The 13,774-nt window shown below is 39.2% G+C and overlaps 1 protein-coding gene across 1 annotated transcript in view; it reads right to left on the bottom strand.

Annotated features, from left to right (window-relative positions):
* Positions 1 to 13,013, bottom strand: part of TEK (TEK receptor tyrosine kinase) — a 60,128-nt gene extending 47,115 nt beyond the window's left edge. Inside the window, exons 1-2 of the mRNA XM_087716135.1 lie at positions 12,854 to 13,013; positions 343 to 654 (exon numbers count right to left, since the gene is read on the bottom strand). Coding sequence (XP_087572261.1) covers positions 343 to 654; positions 12,854 to 12,926 — 385 coding nt within the window. The 5' untranslated portion in view covers positions 12,927 to 13,013. The remainder of the gene's footprint in view (positions 1 to 342; positions 655 to 12,853) is intronic.
* Positions 13,014 to 13,774: the final 761 nt, after the last annotated feature.

Genomic DNA, 13,774 nt, shown 5'->3' with positions numbered 1-13,774 from the left:
ATGTTTTTATTTTTTGCTGTGAGCCGCCCAGAGTCCCAAGGGAGTGGGCGGCATACAAATCTTAGTAAAGTAAAGTAAAGTAAAAAGTAAAAAGTAAAAAGTAAAAAGTAAAAAGTAAAAAGTAAAAAGTAAAAAGTAAAAAGTAAAAAGTAAAAAGTAAAAAGTAAAAAGTAAAAAGTAAAAAGTAAAAAGTAAAAAGTAAAAAGTAAAAAGTAAAAAAGTAAAGTAAAGTAAAGTAAAGTAAAGTAAAGTAAAGTAAAGTAAAGTAATTATCTGGTTCCAAAAAATCATTTTCAAACATGTATTTGCAGTGGGACCTTTGCTTATAATAGGACAAAGTACCTGTTCGTTGCATCTTCATTGTATATATCACCTTCATGTTATCTTTGAATTTTCCTTCACAAAAGTATGCTCCAATGCTTTCCCCAGACTTTTCCCTTTGCCATGTCACTTTTTTTGCTATCCCTCTCGTTTCATCCTCAGCCACTGCCAAGGGGTTTCGATTCTGGCTCATTAAGGCATCATAATCTCGGCCAATTTTAACAGAGTCCAGGGAACACCATCGAGATGCAATACAAATTAGTGATGTCTCTGAATCGGCCACAGTGGGGAGTGAGTTGATCAATATCAAATCAAATGCTGTCTCTGCATTGCCTGCAACAAAAGGAAAAAAAAACATTTGAAGAATCCATTTAATTTTACTTCTTTATCTTTTATCCTCCTTTTTCAGTGGGCCCATAAAAAGCAAAGTAGAATTGACCTTGGTTAGGATTTAGATGGAGAGTGCTTACATGTTCTAGAACTTCTAAGGCTGCAAAGCCAACCTGCAAAATTGAAAACGGAGAACTACTTTTACTCTTTTGTCAAAAAAATCCTACATGCACAAGTCCATGAAATCATCAGAAGTCAAATTCAAGTCCTGCAAAAGTTAAATAGAGGGGGGGGGGGAGTTCTGAGTAAAAGTGTTCCTTGTGACTCAACTCACACGATTCGAATATGCTTTTGTTTTCTTAATTTCATTCACCTCACTATCAGATTTGGGTTAATGTCAGGGTTCCAAGTAACACCCCCAACGAAAGAAGACTCCAAGGCTTGAGTTTCCTCAAAGTTCCATTTTATTAGATGTGCCATATTGGCACATCTGGGAAAACCCAAATCTCAAAGGTTCCAGGTTTTCCCCACCTAAAAGAAAGTTAAATTCCCTGCCCAGCACCCACATGTCCATCACATGGTCCAATCAGGCACCGTCCAAAACTGGAGGTGCTTCCCAATCATACCATAGCAGCTGCCAGGTAAGGTGTCCTTGACTTTGTGAAAAATAATGTTATTTTAACTACATATCTCCCATACTCCATATAATCTGCCCTCCCATTTTCTCACAGTAGAAAATATGGCAGGCCTGAAGGCCCGGTGTAAAAGAAGGCTTCCAGGTCTTAAACTCACATTAAACCAAAGTCTAGAAATAGAAGAGTCCTGCAGCGAGACTTGCTCTGTTACTAATGGTAGTCCAATGATTAATGGCATCCATATTTAACACAGTGGATGGTGATGTTTAGAAGAAGGGAAGACAGCAAAGCTGAAGGAATCACCATTGCTTTGCTTATCATAAGCTACTAGCACAGTGGTGGGTTCTGGATCCTGTTGTAACTGGTACGCTGCAACGGGGCCTGGAGTCCACCACATGAACACCAGCAGCACGCGCATAGCACGTGCATGTGTACTTACTACCCGTGATGCTCCAGCTGCTCGGCGGAGCATAACGCAGGTGCCATACGCTCCGTGCATGTGCGTGAAAGTCCTGATCGGCTCAAAAAGAGGTAAGGAGAGCGGCCGGGCGGGTGGACCCTCCAGAGCACTGTACCGGAGCAGTACCTGGTACTCCCAGCAGGCACCGGTACGCCTATACCGAGGCATACCGGTCGTATCCCACCACTGTGCTAGCATGTGCCCAGTTAAGGCAACACCAAATGGTAATATGTCTCAATAGATTCAGTAAAGCAAGATGGGCCAGCAGATTTCAAATCTAGAGTTTTCTGTTAATTCATTGGCAAATAATACTTTAACTCAGCAGTGGAGAAAGGCTGTAGGAGTTGTCAAATTAGCAAGAAACTTTCTGAAATTGAATGAGGTTAGGTACAGAGCATGTTTTCTTTCTTTCTTTTGATAAACCACATTTTATTCCTACAATTCTTTTATTATCAGTGATGATTAACCAATAATCATCATACTTAACAAACAGAAACTGGAGTCTTTAGATAAATGGCACAGGATGATTACATGGCACGGAGAAAATTTTGATTTTGCTTCATTTTGAAATAGTTCATGAAGCAACATAGATGCAGTCTTTTAAAATATAACATTTTTGATTCCTGGTCTCAACACGATTGGGATTTACTTCAGACATCCAAGGGTGGAGGCAAGTTTCATATGTCAATATTTTTGCCTTTAAAGCTTGAGGGTAATTAATTACATTGAAACAAATTTATAGTTGATACTCCTAGTGATCCAAAGGCAGTTAATCCCAACCAAGATAATTTGCATTGTCTAATAGAGGAGGAACATTTTCTGAGAAGAGGAGGCCAGGCATTACTGTAAACACTTTAGACAGAATTGGCCACTGAAATAAAATCACATCTAAAGGCTCTGGCTTCAATAATGATAGCCATTGTGGTGGTTGTTTTTTAATACTAATGCCTTGGCATGTCAGTTTCTAGTATGTATTAATTATGGATTGAATTCAGAGCAAAACACATTCATAGAAGTTTCTCAAAAGCATTGGCTTCTACTACTCATTTCTATCTCCTTTATCTCTTTCTTCTCTCAGAGTTATCTAGAAATGGTGCCAAGAGACTTGCTTGGGAATTTAAGATTATTCTGATGCCCAATTATGTGGAAAAAGATTTCCTTCACATATATCTTCATTTGCCTCCTGCTCTCCTGGTGCTTTCCTTTGGCTAAATAATGATTCAATTCCTTATCAAAGTCGAAGACATGCATTCGCCGCATTATTTATTTATTTTATGGCTTATATTACTTTATAAGTAAGTCAAGGTGGGTGAATGTACTTAATATTCCTTTCTACCCAGTGGTGGGTTCCTACCGGTTCGGACCGGTTTGGCTGAACCAGTAGTGGTTTGGTGGCCTGGGTCGCTGGAACCGGCAGTGATACAGGCCTGCCACGCCCCCGACCTGGTTCTCTGGGAGGTGGCATAGGTGCCACCATCTTGTTTTTGGCTTCTGCGCAGGCGCAGAGCAATTTTTATTGCATTGCAAATGCGCGCGCATCATGAACAAACCGGCAGTAGTGCCTGCTGGAACCCACTCCTGTTCCTACCCCTATCTTCCCCACACCAGCAACCTTGTGTGTTGAATTGGGCTGAGAGAGAGTGACTGGCCCAAAGTCACTCAGCCAGCTTCACATGCCTAATATCTTTACAAAAGGGAGTGTGTTTCTAATTAAAAATAGGAGGAAAAACATATTCCAGTTGGTTAACTATTTACATATCTCATGTAAAGTTCCTCACGATTAGCACAGTGGTGGGATTCAAAATTTTTTAATACCAGTTCTGTGGGCTAGGCATGCCGTGGCTTGGTGGATGTGGCGTGGGTTGGTGGGCGTGGTGTGGCTTGGTGGGGATTAGTTGGTGGGTGTGGCAGGGGAAGGTTACTGCAAAATCCCCATTCCCTCCTGATCAGCTGGGACTCAGGAGGCGGAGACTAGATTGGGGAGGGGCCAGTCAGAGGTGGTATTTACTGGTTCTCCGAACTACTCAAAAACTCTCCTACCAGTTCTCCAGAACTGGTCAGAACCTTCTGAATACCACCTCTGGATTAGCAGCTTTATACTGCTTTAATTTATAGTGCTTTCATTTTCAGGGGGTGGGAAAGAATATTCTCCCAGCATTTAAACAAAAAGAAATTTTACAAAATCTGGATTTATTTAAAAAGTTTATACCATATACAGCTAAGTAGCAAAACTACCTAAAATCTTTGTTGGGGACCATTTCCTGACTGCATTGATTCATCAACCATTAATGTTCTGCAGACCTACATTACTGTACTCATCTCATTATATTTGCTTCTCATCCTTTCCTAAGATCCTGACATGATCCAGACAGCAAATCTAGTAAAACAGAAATGGATGCCTGTGTGCTTTGCTTTGCCTTTACTGATGATCTTCTTTCTGCCTCAAGAATGAGGCTGGCAAGAGGTACAGGCCTTATAAATTTAGGAAAGTGATTGGTAGTTTCCCCCTTTTTGTTATTCCTCCTCCTCATTGGTAGGAAAAGCACCTACCAATCATATTCCTTAATGTATGATGATATAAGGACAGGAAGTGGAGGTAGATACACAGGTAGTCCTCGACTTACAATCACAATTGACCCCAGGATTTCTTGTTAATGTCTCACTTTCTTTATTAAGTGAGAATTTTGTTTTTGCTCCATTTTGCAGTCTTTCTTGCCTCAGTTGTTAAGTGAATCACTGCAGCTGATAAGTTAGCCACCCAGTTGTTAAGCGAATCTGGCCTTCCCATTGACTTTGCTTGTCAGAAGGTTGCAAAAGGGGAATACATGAGCTTGGGACACAGCAACGGTCATAAATATAAACCAGCATTTGAATTTCAATCACATGATTGTGGGAATGCCTCAAAGGTCATAACTGTGGAAAAATGGTCATGCCACTTTTTTCAATGCTGTTTGTTGTAACTTTGAATGGTCACTAAATTAATTGTTGTGAGGATTATCTCTGCTGAAAGTGACTGGTTTAGACTCCTTCAAGCAGCTAACTAATAGACTGCAGGTACAGAAATGCTCCATGCCTCTTACTTGTCAGTTGATGTCAACTTTACATGATTGACGATATAAGAAACACGGCCAGATGAGCTAATTCTACTTTATTGTAAGTTTACATCAACAAAATCTTGCAAGTGTAAAAGTACAAGCAGTCTTTGACTTACAACCTAAGTTTAGGGACTGTTTGAAATTACAGCTGACCTCCCAAAAAAGCTATTTATGACAGAGTTTTGAAGATCCCGTTTCCTTTTCCCAAACACATTTTGGGTGCTCAACAATTGGCCTGCATTTGCGACTGTTTGAAGCATTCGGTAACCACAGGACTGCCATTTACAATGTTTTCTGAAAACTGGAACTTAATTCCAAATTCTGGCAAAACCTGCCCCATGGCTGAAAAATCTCATAAAATCATATCAGGTCACATGGTGGGCTGCTTTATGATGGTCACAACATACTCAATTATGGTCATACCTTGAGGATTACCTGTACTTCTCTCCCGCTTCCCCTTTCCAGACCTCAAAACTAGTTGGAGTCCCTTCTGAACTGCTGGCCCTGCCCACATTCCTGCTGTGGGCTAAGCTGTCTTTTATCTGCCCATTCAGTTTCCCTGGCTGTGATTCATTATCCTACTCCTAAGGTCAGACTACATACCATTGCAGTTGGGCTATTTATTCCAAAAGAACACCAAGGCTGGCAGATCATAGACATGAACTAGTGATGTGGAGAGAATCAGGAGTGAGCAACAGGGAACAAGCAAGCTCCATCTTTAATGAGTACCACAATGATAGTTGTGCTGGCAGCAGGAGACTATGGGTGGTGGCACCTTGAAGTCTTTGAGTCAGCAAAGTAGTGTCGGGATAGGAAAAACAACCCACCTTTCAAAGTAATGACCACAGATATAGCCACACAAAACCCCTTGTCAGCAGAAGTACAACAATTCAAAGTGGGGAGGATCTACTTGCAACATTCTAAAGTGGCCAACAGGAAATGGGCAGATCCCAGATTCTGAGCAGAACGCCAACCTCATCAACACTGAAGTATCCAAGATCACATCCATGGAAAAAAATAGTCAGGAAGACGGGGTGGGGGGGAATATCCTATTTTGAAACTAGAACAGCTAAGGAAACTTTAGACTGTCTCAGTTGTGGGCTGGAGTTATGAAGAAGGCAGAGACATGTCATATGAAAACAATTATTGGGGCATGTTCATCCTGTGATTACGTGGATGTGAAGATGAGCTCATCATTTTTCAGATAAATTTTTGGTTACTGCAAGGAGTATATAGCAAAACAAGGCAAATGGGTTAATTTGTCTTCATCAGATGGCTGCTGAAGATGAAGTCACAAAACCAGAGCAAGATGCAAGATATTTGCTCTCTGACCTGAAGAACAAAATAGCACATCATCCATTCCAAGTACAGTGACTTACTGGACTGGCAACTAATGTTAACTGAGGATGGGAAAACATTTTTCAGTTTTCTTCTTGCTCAAAGAAGATTTACTGAAAGCAATAATTTAACATGGACTGAGAAATTTAGCTAATATGTTGACTTCTGGAAAATGCAGGATAGTTCTAGAACTGCCAGATACACTTTTCCAAAATGTCCATATACAGAAGTTAATATCTATAGATTGCTAGTGCCATAGAATCTTCCACCCCAATTAAATACTTAAGTGATACCAAATAGTTGCAGGACATGGATAGTTTTGTCTTTCACAGCCTGACTGTTGACTAGTACCAACCTAGGAGTACCAGCACAAATCCAGACAAGCAGCAGATGGTAGCAAAAAGTGTTTAAGCTAAATAAGGATATATATTTTTTCTACTGTATCTGCATCTGAACAACAACAAACCTTGCTCACCAACTATCTCTTAAAATGATCCCCCAATTAAATCATCATTTTTACACCAGGGAACAATCCATGAGGGAAGCAATTGCAAAGATACATGTAAGCAGAATTCTCAGAAACAGAATTCTCAGAAAATTTAGCACAATTGGACATCAACTTAACAAAAGTCAGGGTAATCTCTAGAAGGATATGACACAGCAAGTACCAATTTGTAAATGCCATTAGTGGTAATCCTTCCTTCCTCCCTCCCTCCCTCCCTCCCCTTTCCCTTCCCTTCCCTTCCCTTCCCTCCTCTTTCTCTTCCCTTCCCTACCCTTCCCACAAGACCAATACACTTCTTTTCCTTCCCTCCCCTTCCCACAAGACCAATAAACTTTTCCCTTCCCTTCCTACAAGATCAATATACTTGTATATATCTGATGAAGATGATTGTGATTCAGAAATGTGTATGCATTTTTTAAAAATGATACAAGGCATTTTGTTTTGTTTTGTTTCTAAAGACAAGCACGATAATCTCTCTCTCAATTCAGGATCTTGCTTTTGGGAATATATTTATTTCTGACTTGCCCCAGTTCAATGAAAACTGCAGCCAAAGGTGTTTTTTAAAAAAAAAATAGAGAGAGAAAGGTTTTGTTCAGGTTGTGCAGCTCTTATGAACAGCCTGGCTTCCTAGTGGAATTATTCTTGCTTCCTATCATTCCATCTCTTGGTACCCAATTTCAGGTCAACCATAATCTTACAAGATTCAGCAGTTCATCTGCATTTAAAAGACAAAGGCCATTCCTTTGAAGATAGAAAAGTCCACATTTTGGACAGAGAGGACCGCTGATTTGAAAGAGGGGGTCAAATAGACCATCTATGTCAAAATTGAACAGCCTTCTCTGAACAGAGGGGGAGGGCTATGACATCATCTATCTCCAGTCTACAACACAAACCTTTCAACAGTTCTAAGAAAGTTCCACATCCATTTGTGCCACTAAGGTGACCCCGATGCTACAGATAAACCTCCTCGTGGTCTCAATGATTGCCTAAAAGAATGCAAATAACCAGCTGTCTGCAAGGAATATAAATCCTTTCCCACCATCCAGTTAGAGCTGAAAAAGCTTCTTGGATGAGAAGCGAAATGTTTTCAAAGAAAAGTCCAGTTGCCCCTTGAAAAATCTTTGGAAGAGTAGCCAAAGCTTCTTTGATAAAATGATAGGTGGGATTTAAGAAATGAAAGGTTGAGAATCTCTATTCTACACCATGTAGTATGAAGAGAAAATCTCCAGAATCTCTGGTTATGGGTAAAAATTGCTGCAGCTGTGGGATTGTTGTTGACTTGAAACTAGGTCCTGAGAGATGGAATCAATCTCTGCAAATAACAAAGGCAAATTCTACCTAAGTTTTAAATTGCTTTGTGAGAAATAGGGAGGTGCAAACAATGATTTGGTGGAAATAAAGCTATTATGAGCCTTGGTGGTTCAGTGGTTAGTGTGCAGTACTGCAGGCTACTTCTGCTGCCTACTGGCTGCCTGCAATTTGGCAGTTCAAATCTCACTATGCTCAAGGTTGACTGAGCCTTCCATCCTTCTGAGGTGAGTAAAATGAGGACCTAGATTGTTGGGGGCAATATGCTGACTTTCTGTAAACCACTTAGAGAGCGCTGTAAAGCACTGTAAAGGGTATATAAGTCTAAGTGGGATTGCTATTATTTATCAAGTTGTTGTTGTTGTTGTTGTTGTTGTTGTTGTTGTTGTTGTTATTATTATTATTATTATTATTATTATTATTATTATTATTATTATTATTATACAATTGTATCACAGCGGCCAGTTGTTTCGCCAGATTTGGCATTGGTTACTAGTCAGGCCCCACCCAGGGGCCTAGGACGTCGTAACGTATTTTCGTAATATGCGTGCAGATCCAAGCAGTGCGGCTTTTTGCATTTGACTGATGGTGATTTTGTCAATTTTTAACTGTTTTAAATGTAATTCCAGTGCTTTTGGAATAGCACCCAGTGTGCCAATTACCACTGGAATTATCACTGCTGGTTTGTGCCATAGTCGTTGAATTTTGATTTTTAAGTCCTGGTATCTTGCGATTTTTTCATGTTCCTTCTCGGCGACCCTGCTATCACCTGGTATTGCGATGTCTATGATTGTGACCTTATTTTTCTCAACCAGTGTGATGTCTGGTGTATTATGCGCCAGTATTTTATCGGTTTGTATACGGAAATCCCACAAGATCTTGACCATCTGATTTTCGGTGACTTTTTCAGGCTGATGTTCCCACCAGTTTGTTGCTGTTTTAATATTATAATTTTTGCACAAATTCCAATGGATCATTTGTGCTACTGAATTGTACCGCAATTTATAATCAGTCTGCGCGATTTTTTTTACAGCAGCTGAGTATGTGATCAACAGTTTCATCAGCTTCTTTGCAAAGTCTGCATTTGGCATCATCAGAGGATTTTTCGATTTTGGCCTTAATGGCATTTGTGCGGATAGCTTGTTCTTGCACAGCCAGGATTAGTGATTCTGTTTCTTTCTTTAATGTACATGTTGTTAACCATAACCAAGTTTGTTCACTGTCCACTTTATCTTTTATTTTTTTCCAGAAATTGGCCATGCAGTGCTTTGTTCTGCCAACTCTCCATTCTTGATTTTATCACATCTTTTCTGTATTCTTGTTTCGTCTATTATTATTATTATTATTATTATTATTATTATTATTATTATTATTATCATCATCATCATCATCATCATCATCATTTAGTCTCATTATGTTGAGATCAGGACAAATGATAGCCCCCTCATTGTGGATTTTTGCTGTTTTATCAATCTCAGCTTTAGAATGGAAGTATAGCAGTTGTCATGGGAATGACATCATCATCGTAATTACTTACAGGCCCTATTCAAGTCACACATCTGGTCTTATAAAGCTCTACATGGCTTGGTATCTGGACCATCTCTCCTTCCCAAACTCAACTCATCCTCCAAATTTCATCTCAAAGACAGCTGCTGAGGTTTAGGAGGCCACACCTGGGTTCATGTTTTGTAAGACTGTACAAAATATACAGCAATCTGTCATATTTGTTTTGATCAGTTGGGTTGTAATGTTTGCTACTTTTCAATGGCTTTTGCTGTCGTCAATGGATCTATTGTTGTTGTATTGAGAACCCCCTTAGTCTTTGAAAGCAGGATGGGTATAAAAATTTAGAAACAATTAGTAAATTCACGGTGCTGTATAGATTCAAAGCTACTATAATACTACTGACTGGACAACAGGCTTATGTTTGCTTTGCTTACTGACTGTTACCATTAATTGACACTTTTATCCCAGATTATTAGGGCTTTTTTAGTAGTGTACATTATGATAGAAAGGACAAACTATTTCTTTCCGTGTCCCCTTGGCATTAGTCTTCCGGGGGGGGGGGGTAATTGGCAGAGAACATGGCCCCGTAGGTCACACGAGGAAAAAGGAGGCGAGAAACATTTAATGCTTTTGGCAGTAAAACCCAGAGGCCTGTTCTCCACCTTGGGTGGAGTAATTTTTGCCCTCCTAAGCAGCAACACCCACAACAAACCTCACCCCCTTCCTTCCCCCTCCCACCCCACTTGGGGCGAGGCTAAGCCAGTTTTTAAAGCCTGCCAATGGGCAATCACTCTTAATACCTTCCCCGTTCGGGGAATGTCAATACTGCTTTCCTGGACTCCGCCTATTGTATCTAGAGGAAGGCGTGTTCGCATTGTCTTCCCTGCTTGCCCCAGGAAACATGATATCACACTTGAACAAAAGCGGGAAAGCTGTCAGATCTATTGAGATGGGTGTGACCCCAATACACACCTAAAGCAGGCAAAGCCAGGGGGTCAGCAGCTCTTTCATATGCGAGGATAAATATGCATCTTCTGACTCGCCAAGAGTATTTTAGCCCTGCAGAATTTGTATCCAGCACAGCGATTATTGTTAGGAATACAGTAGTTCTTGTTTTACAATACTTCATTTAGCGACTGTTCAAAACAGCACTAAAAAAGTGATTTCTGGCTGTTTTTCACACTTCTGACTGTTGCAGCATCTCTACAGTCATATGGTCAACATTCAGATGCTTGGCAACTGGTTCAAATTTATGATGGTTGCCATGTCCCTGAGTCATGGGATCACCTTTTGCGACCGTCTCACAAGCAAAGCCAATGGGAAAGCCAGATTCACTTAACAGTTGTGTTACTAACTTAATAACTGCAGTGATTCACTTAACAACTGTGTTAAGAAAGGTAGTAAAATGGGACAAAACACACTTAACAAATGTCTCGCTTAGCAACATAAATTTTGGGCTCAGTTGTGGTTGTAAATCCACAATATCTACCAGGAAGACAAGTGGATAATGGACCAGCAAGGACATAATTTTTTTCCCCATTTAATAAAGTAGTATATAATGAATGTTCAATGTGGAAAAATAATTTTTACATGCATTCACCCTCCTTTTAAAGAAATTAAAATGATATGATAGTATGCATCCTTGCCCCTTCCTCCCCTCCTCCCTAATTTTGGAAAGTAAAGAAAGTTGAGGATACAAAACAATTTGTTCAAAGTCATAGAATTTTCATAGGACCTAAACCCATCTCTCTCTCTTTGTCTCCCTAAAATCCAGCTTTTTGCTCTCTGTATACAAACTCTCAAAAATTGTATTCTTTGTTTTTATATTTATATTGAACATACATTAAAGATTGAATGCTATTTTCTACTTATTGATGGCAAGCCCTCTTTAAAAAGATCTAGTTATGATTTGATAATTAAAACTAACAAAGAAATCTACGGTCTCTATTTCTTTTTCTCAGTGCAGATTAACAACTTGCCGGGAATTGTTTTAGTTTATAGAAAGGACAGAACTCTAATTTAGATACCGGCTTTCCCTTCCCCTCTGCTAAACCTACTGCTACAATTTAAAGTGAAAATGCTGCACGGTTAAGCCTACAGATATTTGTGGAATTAAAGTAGTTAATTTTGTCTCGTGCTGATAGTGACACACACATTTAAAAAAACTTAACATTGGAATATAAAGGGAATCAATATTTGTTGTCCGAATGACTGAATAATGTTTTGATTTTACTAGATATAGATTGCTTAGTATTTTACTTATTTAATTTATATTCCACCTTTCTTCAGTGGCTCCTAAAGGATAAAGTATTTCCAGAGTGAATGAACTTAATTTTACACCTTAATAACCTTTAACAAGTTTTACTCTTTCTTTCTAAGAATTTTTGGACTGAAACATAAAAGAAATAGGTGCTTTAAAAAAAAAAATAGACTGACGAGTGTAGATAGTCCTGAAATATAATACATAGGATTTTGTGGACAAAATGCTTTCTGCTTTTTTTTCATTTCATTTCATCCTTACAAACACTTTCAAAAATAGGTCCATATTATTCTAATAGTATAAATGGATGTGTGATGAGGAAACTGTGCAAAGACCTGAAAAATTTGAATCCATGTCACCTGCATAGTAGATGTTTCATATTTATTTGTTTAATTATGTGTTTTTTTTCCTTCCATTCCTACCATATTTTGGTTGAAACATTTTTATTTAGGAAAATCAAAGCAGACTGGCCAGAGATAAGCTATTGAATGAATGATACTTGGGATATAGTCATTAACTAAAGGCAGGAGAAGAAGAAACAAAACACTTTTTAAAAACATGTGAATATCACAATTAAAATGGGTAATGATTCTAAGCTGAATTTAGTATGTTAGCATGAATTCTACTTCTAAGAAATGTTATAGAGCTGCTGGTCAACATGTAAACAAAGGAAGCTAATTTTGTCATTAATGCATATTTGTACAAGACTTGGTTTTCCCCGAACTAAAGTACTAATATTGTAATCAAAAGAGAGACAACATCAAACCACTAATACCAAAACTGTTTAAATTGTGCCCAGAAAGAGAAGTGCAAACATTCCACATATTTGTCAGACAATTATTTGATAGAACAAATCTTACCAAAAGTAAATCTAAACATCTGACTTGTAAACATTTCTCTACAACAATCTTCTTTTAAATTACTCATGAACATCCCCAATGATCAAAAGACAGCATGGCTAACACAGATTATGCTTTTTATCATCACTTTTCAAGTTAAGTGAATAGACAATTATAGAACAACTTTAATGCAAGGATTTTGAGATCTTCACTATGAAGTTGCAAAGAACTAAAATGTATATATATATACTCCTACCTGAAAGCATAAGGCTGAGTCCAAAGAAAAGAAGAAGTGCTAAAAATGTCCACGCTTTTCCAAGTATATCCATCCAGTTTATACTTTAGTTCATGAAATACCAGAGGTCCTTTCAGTGGGATAAACCTCAATCTTCGCTCTTCCTTCGCATCGCACAGCAAACTTGCTTACCAGCGAGCAACAGATTCACTGTGGTGGACTAGAGCAAGCTCTTAGCTGTCTCAGCAATGGGAGTTTTAAGTTCCTTTTTCCTGTTTCCTCTTGTAGATTAGGATGGGGAAAGCAGGATCTTAAAGTCATTCTTCATCAGCAGGATTTGTGAGATTGTCTGAGCTGCGTCTATTACATCTAAAACTTTGCTTCTCCTGTAGGGGAGGGAGGGGGAATGGGTCGTAAGTTCTCCCTCCCCAGGTCATGGCCAGTGCTGTCAGAAACAATAGAACATCCTCCGGGAGGGAGAATTATGAAAATAACAAACCCCTCCACCTAGACATGGTGTGTGAAAATGTGCTACTCCACCTCTTCTTCCATCTCACCATCTGCTAATTATTCCCAGGGTTCCTATTTGGAATAAAAAGTTTTTGAATTCTTGATTTACCTGTAAGTACAGAGCTAATACAAGAGATGTGATGGCTCAGTGGCTAAGACGCTGAGCTTGTTTATCAGAAAGGTCAACAGTTTGGCGGTTCGAATCCTTAGCGTCGCATAACAGAGTGAGCTCCCATTACCTGCTGCCAATCTAGCAGTTTGAAAGTATGTAAAAATGCAAATAGAAAAATAGGGACCACTTTGGTAACAGTGTTCCGTGCACTTTTGGCATTTAGTCATGCCGCCCACATGACCACGGAGATGTCTTCGGACAGCGTTGGCTCTTCAGCTTTGAAACGGACATGAGCACCGCCCCCTAGAGTCGACTAGCAT

This window comes from Thamnophis sirtalis, unplaced genomic scaffold, assembly GCF_051295495.1.
Source record: "Thamnophis sirtalis isolate CommonGarterSnake01/CBP01778 unplaced genomic scaffold, rThaSir2_p1.2 scaffold_5, whole genome shotgun sequence".
NCBI classification, from domain to species: Eukaryota; Metazoa; Chordata; class Lepidosauria; order Squamata; family Natricidae; genus Thamnophis; species Thamnophis sirtalis.
Note: the sequence above shows the minus strand (reverse complement) of the source record. Positions and strands in the feature narration are given on the sequence as shown.